Here is a 12,313-nt window from a genome sequence, read left to right as displayed (position 1 = left end):
TACATAGGGGAGATGTATACGAGGCTATAATAACATTGAAACGTGCTCAGTACACAACTTGAAGTCCCTTAGAGGTGTCTTCCTTCTCCACAGCACTGAGCTGGAATCCTCATCCCTGAGATCCTTTTCCCATAGTCCTTAGTCCTTATCCTCCTTCTCTTCTCTCTTTCATGTAAAGTTACTTTTTTCCACTTGACTTTGGGCATCAGGGTCTATTCTGAACAGGACTCTTTTTTAACAAATTGGTTTCTTTTTAGAAAACATTATTGTAAATATTTGTGGAAAATATAAAAATTACGAGTTTCACAAAACACTGGAACACTCATGTTTTTTAAAAAAAGCGGGGAGATTTGTTAAATAAATTTTAGTATTACTTGTTACTACATAAAACTTGTTGAGCTCTCATGGGCAACATGAGAATCCCTAGGTAAATGTGATCATTTCCATGGTTTTAGATATGACAAATGTGCTGACAACACTCAAATTTGTATTTCTAACACAATCTTTCCTCTGTGTTCCAGACATATTATCTCACTTTAGATTAATATATCTATGGTTAATGTCTCGTTGATACCTTGAACTTACCATATTCAACCTAGTCCTCATCTTGTTTCCCCCAGTCTTCCCAAACTCAGAAAATGCAGTACCATCTGAAAAGTTACTAAAGTCAGAAACTTAGTAGGCATCGCTAGTTCTTTCCTTCTTTCCCACTTCTTTCCATACCCAGTTGATTAACAAGTCTTTTAGCACTGCCTCCAAAATACAGTCATCAACGTCTTTTCATTCCCATTCCTCACCGCACTCCAGAAGTTTCCATGAAGAAAGCGCTGTATATATAAAAGCATAGAGATCTAAAAGGGCTGGATTGTCTGAGGAAACTACAGGTGTATAAGGTTTGTAAGTCTATGTGGTTTCAAGGAGATGAGGCTGGAAAACATGTTCCTTAAAAGATGGGATTCAAGAGCGAAGGTGGCAGGTTTGGGTGAGGACCCATGCAGAGATCGGGCACAAACGCTTAGGCTGTCTCTTTTCCGAAATACTAGCAAAGGAAAGATGATACCAAACAAAGGAAACATAACACACAGTTTTAATAAGCAAAAAGAGGTAACAAGCTTTTTTCCTTCTCATCCAAAAGAATAGGTCTTGCTAAGTGTACATTACCAAAAGTATTATGGTTGTGAATAGGCTGGGCACCCATTAGAAAAGCAAAATAGGCTGGGTGTAGTCGCTCATGCCTGTAAATCCCAGCAGTTTGGGAGGCTGAGGCAGAAGAATCACTTAAGTTCGAGATTGCAATTAGTTATGATTGTGCCACTGTACTCCAGCCTGGGCAACAGAGTGAGAACCTGTCTCAAAAACAAAAAAGCAAAAATAATAAAACTACACATGTTAACTTTTAGTTATGGGTGAATTTATTTAATCTCAAAGGCAGAACTCGCTTTAAGTTGGCATATTTTAACTTTGGAGGAACACCCAGCACATACTTGCTTTCTTTTTTTCTTCTTCTTTACTATGTTAAAAAATTAAGATATAAATCATATGCCATAAAATTCATCTTTTTACATGTACGATTCAGTGATTTTAGTATTTTCATAAGGTTGTAAAACTATTACAACTATGTAATTCCAGAACATTTTTGTCATCTTCAAAGTAAACCTCCCACCTATTAGCAGTAATTCACCATTCTCCCTCTCTCCAGAAGTCCCTGTTAACTACTTTAATCACCCTTCTGTCTCTATGGATTTGGCTATTCTGAACATTTCATGTAAATGAAATCATACAATATGTGATCTTTTGTGATTGGCCTATTTCACTTAGCATGATGTTTTCAAGGTTCATCCATGCTGCAGCATGCATCAGTACTTCATTCCTTTATATGGCTAAATAATATTTTATTTTAAATGATATTTTATTTTGTGGATATACTACCCTTTATCTATCCATTCATCACTAATGGGCATTTGGGCTGTTTTCATTTTTTGACTATTATAAATAATGTCACTATGGACATTTGTTTACAAGTTTTTATGTGGACCTATAGTTTCATTTCTCTTGGATATATACTTACAAGGTGACTTGCTTGGTCATATGGTAACTCTGTATTTAACTTTTTGTGGAACTACCAAGCCGTTTTTCTAAAGTGGCTGCACCATTTTACATTCCCATTAGCAATGGATTCTAATTTCTCCACATTCTTGTCAACACTTGTTATTGTCTGTTTTGTGTTGTTCTTATGGCCATCTTAGGGGCTTGCTTTCTTTTCTGCTCTCTGAGGTCCTACCTCACTTGCTGGTTGAAACCCAGTATTTCACTTTTCATTCTTTATTTTTAATAATCTGAGGGTGATTGAAAATGGCAGACTACACAGTGTTTTAAGAATCCAGAAATTTCTAGCTAGCCTGGAATATTTGGAAGTTCTGGTAACATTGGGCAACAATTGGTTGGAAATTAGTAGAGGCCTTTCAATGTTCACCATCTTCTACTGTCTTACACCTGAGCTGCTTTTTATATTTATCTTTTTTACCTGGCTCCATAGATAACTGAATTTGAGGCTCCTGGTTAAAACAATCTGACATAACTTAATCGTGAATGTTGAATCTCAGAGCAATAAATAAGGTACTCTAAAAATAAACCTAACCAAGGAGGCAGGAATAGAAACTTTATGAGGAAAATTATTAAACCTTTACTGAAAGAGATCAAAGAAGATCTAAATAAATGAAGAGAAATAACATGTTCAAGGATAGAAGGACTCAATTCACCCTAACATAATCGAATTCAATATAACACAATTAAAACTTCAACAGGATTACTCATGGAAATTTAACAAAATAAGTCTAAAATTGTTTGCAAATGTAAAAGGCTGAGAATAACTTAAGACACTCCTGAAGAAGAATATTGTTGAAGGAGAGTTTCTCTACCAGATAATCACATGATTTACAAAGCTATAGGTGATTAAGATGGTGTGATATTTGAATAATAATCAGTGGAACAGAATATAAGAGCTGGTAACAAACATGCACAATTTATAACTTTATGTATCAATAGATTTGGCACTGCAAACTATAAACATTAAAAAATTATTTAAGAAATAATCGACAAAGCCCAGACGCGGAGAAAATGGCAGCAGGGGTCGAAGCGCTGGCCGAGGTGGCGGCGACGGAGATCAAAATGGAGGCGGAGAGCGGCGCGGCAGGCGTGCCGAGTGGCAGCGGGGCTCCGGGCCCTAAGGGTGAAGGAGAACGACCTGCTCAGAATGAGAAGAGGAAGGAGAAAAACATAAAAAGAGGAGGCAATCGCTTTGAGCCATATGCCAATCCAACTAAAAGATACAGAGCCTTCATTACAAACATACCTTTTGATGTGAAGTGGCAGTCACTTAAAGACCTGGTTAAAGAAAAAGTTGGTGAGGTGACATACGTGGAGCTCTTAATGGACGCTGAAGGAAAGTCAAGGGGATGTGCTGTTGTTGAATTCAAGATGGAAGAGAGCATGAAAAAAGCTGCGGAAGTCCTAAACAAGCATAGTCTAAGTAGAAGACCACTGAAAGTCAAAGAAGATCCTGATGGTGAGCATGCCAGGAGAGCAATGCAAAAGGCTGGAAGACTTGGAAGCACAGTATTTGTGGCAAACCTGGATTATAAAGTTGGCTGGAAGAAACTAAAGGAAGTATTTAGTATGGCTGGCGTGGTGGTCCGAGCAGACATTCTTGAGGATAAAGATGGAAAAAGTCGTGGAATAGGCACTGTTACTTTTGAACAGTCCATTGAAGCCATGCAAGCTATATCTATGTTTAATGGCCAGCTGCTATTTGATAGACCAATGCATGTCAAGATGGATGAGAGGGCCTTACCAAAGGGAGATTTCTTCCCTCCTGAGCGTCCACAACAACTTCCCCATGGCCTTGGTGGTATTGGCATGGGGTTAGGACCAGGAGGGCAACCCATTGATGCCAATCACCTGAATAAAGGCATTGGAATGGGAAACATAGGTCCCACCGGAATGGGAATGGAAGGCATAGGATTTGGAATAAATAAAATGGGAGAAATGGAGGGGCCCTTTGGTGGTGGTATGGAAAACATGGGTCGATTTGGATCTGGGATGAACATGGGCAGGATAAACGGTGCAGGTGGAGGCAGCGTCCCTGGGATCGAGAGGATGGGTCCTGGCATTGACCGCCTCGGGGGTGCCGGCATGGAGCGCATGGGCGCAGGCCTCGGCCACGGCATGGATCTCGTGGGCTCTGAGATCTAGCGCATGGGCCTGGTCACGGACCGTATGGGTTCCGTGGAGCACATGGGCTCTGGCATCGAGCGCATGGGCCCACTGGGCCTCGACCACATGGCCTCCAGCATTGAGCGCATGGGCCAGACCATGGAGCGCATTGGCTCTGGCGTGGAGCGCATGGGTGCCGTCATGGGCTTCGGCCTCGAGCACATGGCCGCTCCCATCGACCGTGTGGGCCAGACCATTGAGCGCATGGGCCTGAGTATGGAGCGCATGGTGCCCGCAGGTATGGGGGCTGGCCTGGAGCGCATGGGCCCGGTGATGGATCGCATGGCTACCGGCCTGGAGCGCATGGGCGCCAACAACCTGGAGCGGATGGGCCTGGAGCGCGTGGGCGCCAACAGCCTGGAGCGCATGGGCCTGGAGCGCATGGGTGCCAACAGCCTTGAGCGCATGGGCCCTGCCATGAGCCCGGCCCTGGGCGCTGGCATCGAGCGCATGGGCCTGGCCTTGGGTGGCAGTGGCGGTGCCAGCTTTGACCGCGCCATCGAGATGGAGCGTGGCAACTTTGGAGGAAGCTTCGCAGGTTCCTTTGGTGGAGCTGGAGGCCATGCTCCTGGGGTGGCCAGGAAGGCCTGCCAGATATTTGTGAGAAATCTCCCATTCGATTTCACATGGAAGATGCTAAAGGACAAATTCAACCAGTGCGGCCACGTGCTATATGCCGACATCAAGATGGAGAACAGGAAGTCCAAGGGGTGTGGTGTGGTTAAGTCCGAGTCACCAGAGGTGGCTGAGAGAGCCTGCCGGATGATGAATGGCATGAAGCTCAGTGGCTGAGAGACTGACGTTCTAATCGATAGAAATGCTTAAGCAGTTGCCTTTTTTAAACATCGAAACCAGACCTCTGAATTTGTATTTTTTCTTGTTAACCATTTTAATTTGTTGGCTGGATGTATAAAGATGTTTAAAAAATTCAGTTGCTTTTTGGGGTAATTTGAATTACTTTTTTAATGACTGGGGTTCCATTTGACTGTTTGCATTGAGATTGCAATGTGCGCAATTTTTTTTGTAGTTGTGGCATCTTGTTGACATCAGATATGACTTTGATAATAAATACTGGTTCCTGAAAAAAAAAATAATAATAATCCTGGGACAATTTGTTATCCATATGGGAAAAAATACAGTACTCATTTGATCTATAAAAATAAATTTTAGGCTGCTTAAAGACCACGTAGGCCAAAGCACAGTGACTCGTACGTACCTTTAATTCCAGTACTTTGGGAGGCCAAGGTGGGAAGATTGCTTGATGCCAAGAGTTCAAGACCAATGTGGGCAATATAGCGGGACTACATCTCTATAAAAAAAAATCACCGTATGTAGTGGTACACCCCTGTTGTTCCAGCTACTCAGGAGGCTGAGGTGGGAGGATTGCTTGAGCTCAGGAGGTTGAGGCTGCAGGAAAAAAAAAAAGAGACTTCATGTGAAAGCAAAAGTTTAAAACATTTAGAAACAAATATACAAGAACATTTATATGACATAAAGGAAAGAAGGAATTTTTAAGACACTAAAAACATATCCTCAATGAAAAATATTGATTAAGTGATATTTTTTCAGCAAAGGACAAACTGAAAACATTGAAAAGACAATTCACAAAAAGGAAGAAATAGTTTCAAAAAAGGAAATTGGAAAATAATGGTATTCAGAATATGTAAAGAACTTTTGCAAATCAATGAGAAAAAGACAAACAACTAAGTTAAAATATTCAAAGGAAAATTCAGAATGGCCAATAAATATATAAAAACATGCTAAGTATTATTCCTTATTGTTCCTTTTGTGTAAATGTGATTTTCTTTGGTGACAAAGCCATAGGTACTCAACTGTTGTTTGTTGCCTACATTCAAAAGTGAAAGATTTGTTAAATTTCAATTACAGTTTGGTATTTTTTTCTTTTTCTTGTTTTTTTTAGACAGGGTTTCTCTCTGTTGCTCAGGCTGGGGTACAGTGGCACAATCTCAGCTCACTGCAACCTCCACTCCCAGGCTCAAGCGATCCCGGCACCTCAGCCTCCTGAGTAGCTGGGACTATAGGCATTTGCCACCATGCTTAATTTTTGGATTTTTGGTAGAGACAGGATTTCATCATGTTGCCTAGGCTGGTCTCGAACTCCTGAAGTGATCCTCCCACCTTGGCCTCCCAAAGTGCGATGAGCCACTGCACCCAGTCATTCATTAGATCAATGTATTAATAAAATACAACTAATATCAATGAGAAGAAATGAAAAAATCTGACACTTCCAAGTATTAACAAGGACATAGGCCAGTGGGAACTAAAAATCACTCCTAAGTGGAACAAAATTGTTCAAAATATTTCCAGAAAACCATTTGTCATTATTTCAAATTTCAAGATGCCGATAACTTACTACTCAACAACTGGAGCACTCACAACCTCATACAATAGGAGATAGGTACAAGAATATTCTGGCAGCATTGTTTGTAATACCAAAAAAATTTGAATCAATCAACAGAAGAATAGATAAATATAACATATTTTGGTAGATTCATCTGATATGGTTTACCTGTTTTGTCCCCTCCAAATCTCATGTTAAAATGCGATCTCCAATGCTGGAGGTAGACCTAGTGGGAGATGTTTGGGTCATGAGGGTGGATCCCTCATGAATGGCTTGGTGCTGTCCTCATAGCAGTGAGTTCTCACTCTATGTTCATGTGAGAGCTGGTTGTTTAGAAGAGTCTGGCACTTACTCCCTGTCTCTTTTTCTTGCTCTTGCCTTGTGATATGCCAGCTCCCCCTTTGCCTTCTGACATGATTGTAAGTTTCCTGAGGCCTCACCAGAAGCAGATGCTGATGCCATGCTGCTTGGATAGCCTGCCTAACCATTTGACAGAAAACAAACCTCCTTTCTTTATAAATTAACCAGTCTAAGGTATTCCTTTATGGCAATGCAAACAGACTAACACATATCTAATGGCATGCAATACAGTACTGAAAACAAATAACACTAAGGCTTTTGCATCAATGTATATGACAATTCTTAACAATTGAAATATTGAGTGAAAATGAAAGTTAGGAACATGTACGTTTATGCCAATATTATGGAAAGTTTGAGAACATGCACAAAACTAAACAATGTATTGATTAGGAGTACATTCACAGGTAGTAAAACTATAAGGACAAGCAAAAAAAACGATAGAAAAGAAATTACAGGAGAGTGATTAGTTAACCTCTGAGCAAGGGAGAGAAGATGCAAACAGGGAAAGACAAAGAAGAGGCTCCAATGTTATGCTGTATTTCCTAAAAATGGGTTGTGGTTACACCTAGGCATGTGTGCATCACATATACTCAAAGTAGTAAATAAAATCTCAGAAGAGGTGTTTTGTTTGTTTTGTTTGTTTTGTTTTGAGACAGAGTCTTGCTATGTCACCCAGGCTGGAGTGCCATGACATGATCTCGGCTCACTACAAACTCTCCCTCCTGGGTTCAAGTGATTCTCCTGCCTCAGCCTCCCGTGTAGCTGGGAGGCCTGTGCCACCACGCCCAGCTAATATTTGTATTTGTAGTAGAGACAGTGTTTCACCATGTTGGCCAGGCTGATCTCAAACTCCTGACCTCAAGTGATTCACCTGCCTCGGCCTCCCAAAGTGCTGGGATTACAGGCATGAGCCACTGAGCTCAGCCTCAGAAGAGTTTTAATGAAGAAGGATGCTGAGAGAGGAATGAGTTAACAGGGAGCTGGGGTTGTGTAGGAGTATAAAATGGAGAAGGGGGAGTTAAAGAAAGAAGACTTGACTTCAGTATTGTATCCAAGGTTGGCCATTTCTAAGATAGTGGCTCTATTTCTCTCTACTTAAATCCCACAGAAAGAAAATCGGGAAAAGTTACATATTTTCTCTTAATATTCTATATAGGAGTTACTACTCCTCAGGGCACAGAAACTAAAAGGGTGAAAACTAGAATAAAGTAATTTCCTTTTTTCTCTCTTTAAAGGGGGTGCTGAATGAAAGAGCAGTGGGTTGAGAGTTAGGAACCTAGTTTACTAGTTTTGCTGTTTTAAATTAATCATGTGACTTTGGGTAAATAATCTATCCTAATTGAACCTCAGTTTCCTAAACAGATGATTTCTAAAGCTTAGCTTTCAGTTCAGTTATTCCATGAGTTAGAGAGTCTTTCAACCAAAAAGCAAGTAGTACATTTATCATTTTAATAAAGACATATTCTATTAATTTGGAAAAGCTGAAGACAGTATTAATTTTCCTCCCACAGTCTTAATGAAGAAATAAAGAAACTAATTTTCCATTACCATTCAAGGGGCAATCCACTCCTTCACAGATAGTGAAATTAATGTAACAGATCCAACCAAATGAACAATCTACACATTTTTCTTCCCCTCTCCAATTCTAAGCCTTGGAACTGTATTTTACATTAAAAAGTTTAAAAGTTCACTAAAAATTAATGCAGTTTTAAGACTGCAGCTTACATATAATGAATGCAGCTTACATATAATGAATTTAGAGCAAAATATCTGCAGTGTCCAGTATCTTTGAGTAAGTAACATTTATAATTACCTTCATTTGTTGATGAAGCACAGCAGATGTTGTGATATTTACTGATTATAATTTCCCTAATTTAAATAACTTGTACCTATAAGGCATGCTTTTCCTAAGGTATTCAGGGTGGCAAGTAGTTATTAAATCATTTATCTTTACAACATATCAATGAAGCTAGTAGGAGCAAGTGTTGTTCTCATTATTTAAAGGAGAAGATTAAAAGTCAAGGATTAGGTCATGATCACACAATAATTTTTTTGTCATGAACATTAAGACTAGAACCAAAGAAATGTATATATTCCTCCCCCATCCACCTTCCTTCCTATTTAGGGGCAGTTCTCTGTTGTGTGTAACTCTAGTGGGATGCAGGGTCTGCCTTCCACTACTGAAACCAAAGAAGGGTGATGTTTCTTTTCCCAGGCTTGTGGCAGCAAGAGTAAGGGCACCTTATCTAGGCTCCAGGATCTGGAAACTCCAACTCAGAGAATGACACACAGATGCAGAATTTAGGAATTACCTGTAATGCTCAAGACAGCAAGTCTACAGTCCAGCTCTGTGTGTGACCCCCCTTCGCCCCCTAGCGTCCTAACTAGGCTCTTCCTCTATTATTGTCTAGGTTGTGGCTCTTGCTACTCAGGCTCCTTCTGCTTCTGCCATTTTCTGGATCTACTCCTTCAGGCATCTTATTTTGTGTGCTCACAATATCCTTCCAATAAATTCTCTTCTGCTTATGTTAGCCAGAGCTGTTTTCAGTTGCTTGCATTAATAGGAATAATGTCTGTGTAGTAGGATTATAAATTTATAAAATTATAATTTTCTGAAGAATTTTCTTCAGAAAATTACCTCAAGTCAGCTTTGTGTTTTATATTTTTGTTTAACTCAGACCCGCATTTTGGATACAGTTTCTTACACTTGACTTGACTCACTGAACTCTGTGAATAAAGGGGTCCAGCAAGCATTTTATTATATTTTATAGCAAAAACACAGGTTCTCTTAACCTTACTTCTGCTGAAGGCATTATACTTTTATCCCTAAATTGTCCTAGATGCTTATAATGTTTAAGTTTTGCATTACATTTAAACATTTCTCTATCACATTAGTTGAAGTTTAGCTGCAAAATCATAATGAGCCTGGGAACATGGCCTTTAGGAGAATGTCAAACACATATTTTTTACTGGGTATAATTTATAAGGTTAAAATGGAATTCTATGATATGATGCAAAGAAAAGCAAGATGCCAGAAAGTGTGTATAGAATGATTTCAATTTTATAAACATATGTGAATAGAAAAAAGTACTGGCAGGATAGATAATGAAAATACTAATAGGAATAATGTCTGGGTATTGGGGTTATAAGTTAGAGTTCTGTGTACTTTATTTGGCATTAAACAATTAACATATTATTTCATAATTATGGAAAACCATAATAATTTAAAAGCTTGTTTCTTAGATAAATTTACAAAGGTAGAAAAATATTTCTTATAAAAACAGGAAGAACAGTATTAATAACTTGGCTTCAACAATTATCAACACATGGCCTTTTTTTTTTTTTTTTTTTAGACGGAGTCTCGCTCTGTGTCTTAGGCTGGAGTATGATAGCACGATCACAGCTCACTGCAACCTCCGCCTCCCAGATTCAAGTGATTCTCCTGACTTAGCCTCCCAAGTAGCTGGGACTACCGGCACCATGCCCAGCTAATTTTTGTATTTTTAGTAGAGACAGAGTCTCACCACATTGGCTAGGCTGGTCTTAAATTCCTGACCCTCAAGTGATCTAAGTTTCTCTTGCTATGTCTTGTGAAATTTTTAACCAACTTCATATGGATGTTTCAAGCCACATCTGGCCAGAATATCAATTTGTATGGTAGATAAATCTGATCTGAAGAATTTTCTTCAGAAAATTACCTCAAGTTGGCTTTGTGTTTTATATTTTTGTTTAACTTAAATCCACATTTTGGATACAGTTTCTTACACTTCACTTGACTCACTGAACCCTATGAATAAAGGGGTCCAGCAAGCATTTTAGTATATTTTATAGCAATGTAAGTTTTAAGAGTCCTTTCATCCCTTTCCTACTTATGTGGAATGCCTGTTAATGTCACAGGGATTTACTATGATTGAAATAAAGGGAGTCTGTGACCTTGGAAAGTTTGTAAGCAGTCTCTAGGTATATAAATGGTATTACTTGTTTATGAACATCTAATAAAAGTTCAAATGGCATTAACATGAAAAGCAGAAAATAAGATGTAGAAGATATGTGTATATCAGTAATTGAAGAGAATTGAAAGGGAAGTTGAATTAATTATCTGGGTAACTGCCTCATTTTTTCATTTTTAAGGCTGGGACACTATTGGGAGAAACTCACTCTACTCAGGCTGAGTAATGGAAGTGCCTTCTTTGGGATATTAGGTTCTGTATGTTTGAATTAGTGTATCAGTGATTGCAGGGATAGAACTACTTTCTGATGACTTTTTTTTCTGTTCTCTTAAGTTGATTTGTCTCTGTACCCACTCTTTTATTCTGCAGTTTGAGTCAGGGAAAGAACAGGTAAGTATTTAATCTATATTCTGAACTAATTTTGGAGGAAGAAGTGGTTGAAGGTTGGGCAAAGGATGAACATTTACTACATATATCAGCATTAGTGGAGTCGCTTTTTTTCAGTCTCACTGTAAATATTCAATAAGGATATTGAATCAAAGGCATTCAAACAGACAGGGCTTAAGTAAACCTTTGTTTTGAGGTTATTGACTAAATATTTTTTGTTTATTTGTTTGTACATTAAAGACTATCATAAAACAAATGGACTAAATCTTTAACCACAGTATAAAAATAAGAAGAAGGAAGAGAATATGGAAGGCACAGGGCAACTCATCCAATACTTCTGGGAAAATACTTGGCTTATTGCACAAAAGAATAGTTCCGTATTTGAAACCGTAGGCAAAAGATAGGGTCAGTTGACTGTTAATGTGAAAACTTAGCTAATTTGAATCTCCTGGCCATCCCTGGTGTTTTAAGCACTCACTTCTAGTTTGTAAAGAAAGCTCTTGACTATGAAGTAGTTACTGGAAATTGTGTCTTTGGCTGGCACCAGTGGCTCACACCTGTATTCCCAGCACGGTGGGAGGCCAAGGCAGGCAGATCACCTGAGCCCAGGAGTTCGAGACCTGCCTGGGTGAAACCCCACATCTACTAAAAATACCAAAATTAGCAGCGCATGGTGGTGTGCACCTGTAGTCCCAGCTACTCCGGAGGCTGAGGCAGAAGAATCACTTGATCTTGGGAGGCAGAGGTTGCAGTGAGCTGTGATCATGTCATTGCACTCCAGCCTGGGCAACAGAGTGAGATGCTGTCTCAAACAAAGAAAAAAAAAAAAGTAAAGACATGATGTCTTCAATTTGACAAGAATACCAGGTTTAAGGTGGGTGTGGTGGCTCAAGCCTGTAATTCCAGCACTTTGGGTGGCTGAGGTGGGTGGATCACCTGAGGTCAGGAGTTTGAGACTAGCCTGGTCAACTTGGTGAAACCC

General features: G+C 39.5%; 1 protein-coding gene across 1 annotated transcript; it reads left to right on the top strand.

Annotated features, from left to right (window-relative positions):
- The first annotated feature begins 3,091 nt into the window (after positions 1-3,091).
- LOC108293079 (heterogeneous nuclear ribonucleoprotein M-like) lies at positions 3,092-5,203 on the top strand. The gene is given in 1 exon segment (XM_037733378.1): positions 3,092-5,203. A coding segment is annotated over 1 exon segment (1,980 nt). The 5' UTR covers positions 3,092-3,117; the 3' UTR covers positions 5,098-5,203.
- The last annotated feature ends 7,110 nt before the right edge of the window (positions 5,204-12,313 follow it).

The sequence above is a fragment of the Cebus imitator genome, unplaced genomic scaffold, assembly GCF_001604975.1.
Source record: "Cebus imitator isolate Cc_AM_T3 unplaced genomic scaffold, Cebus_imitator-1.0 Scaffold521, whole genome shotgun sequence".
Lineage (NCBI taxonomy): Eukaryota > Metazoa > Chordata > Mammalia > Primates > Cebidae > Cebus > Cebus imitator.
This window is presented reverse-complemented; position numbering and strand designations above follow the sequence as displayed.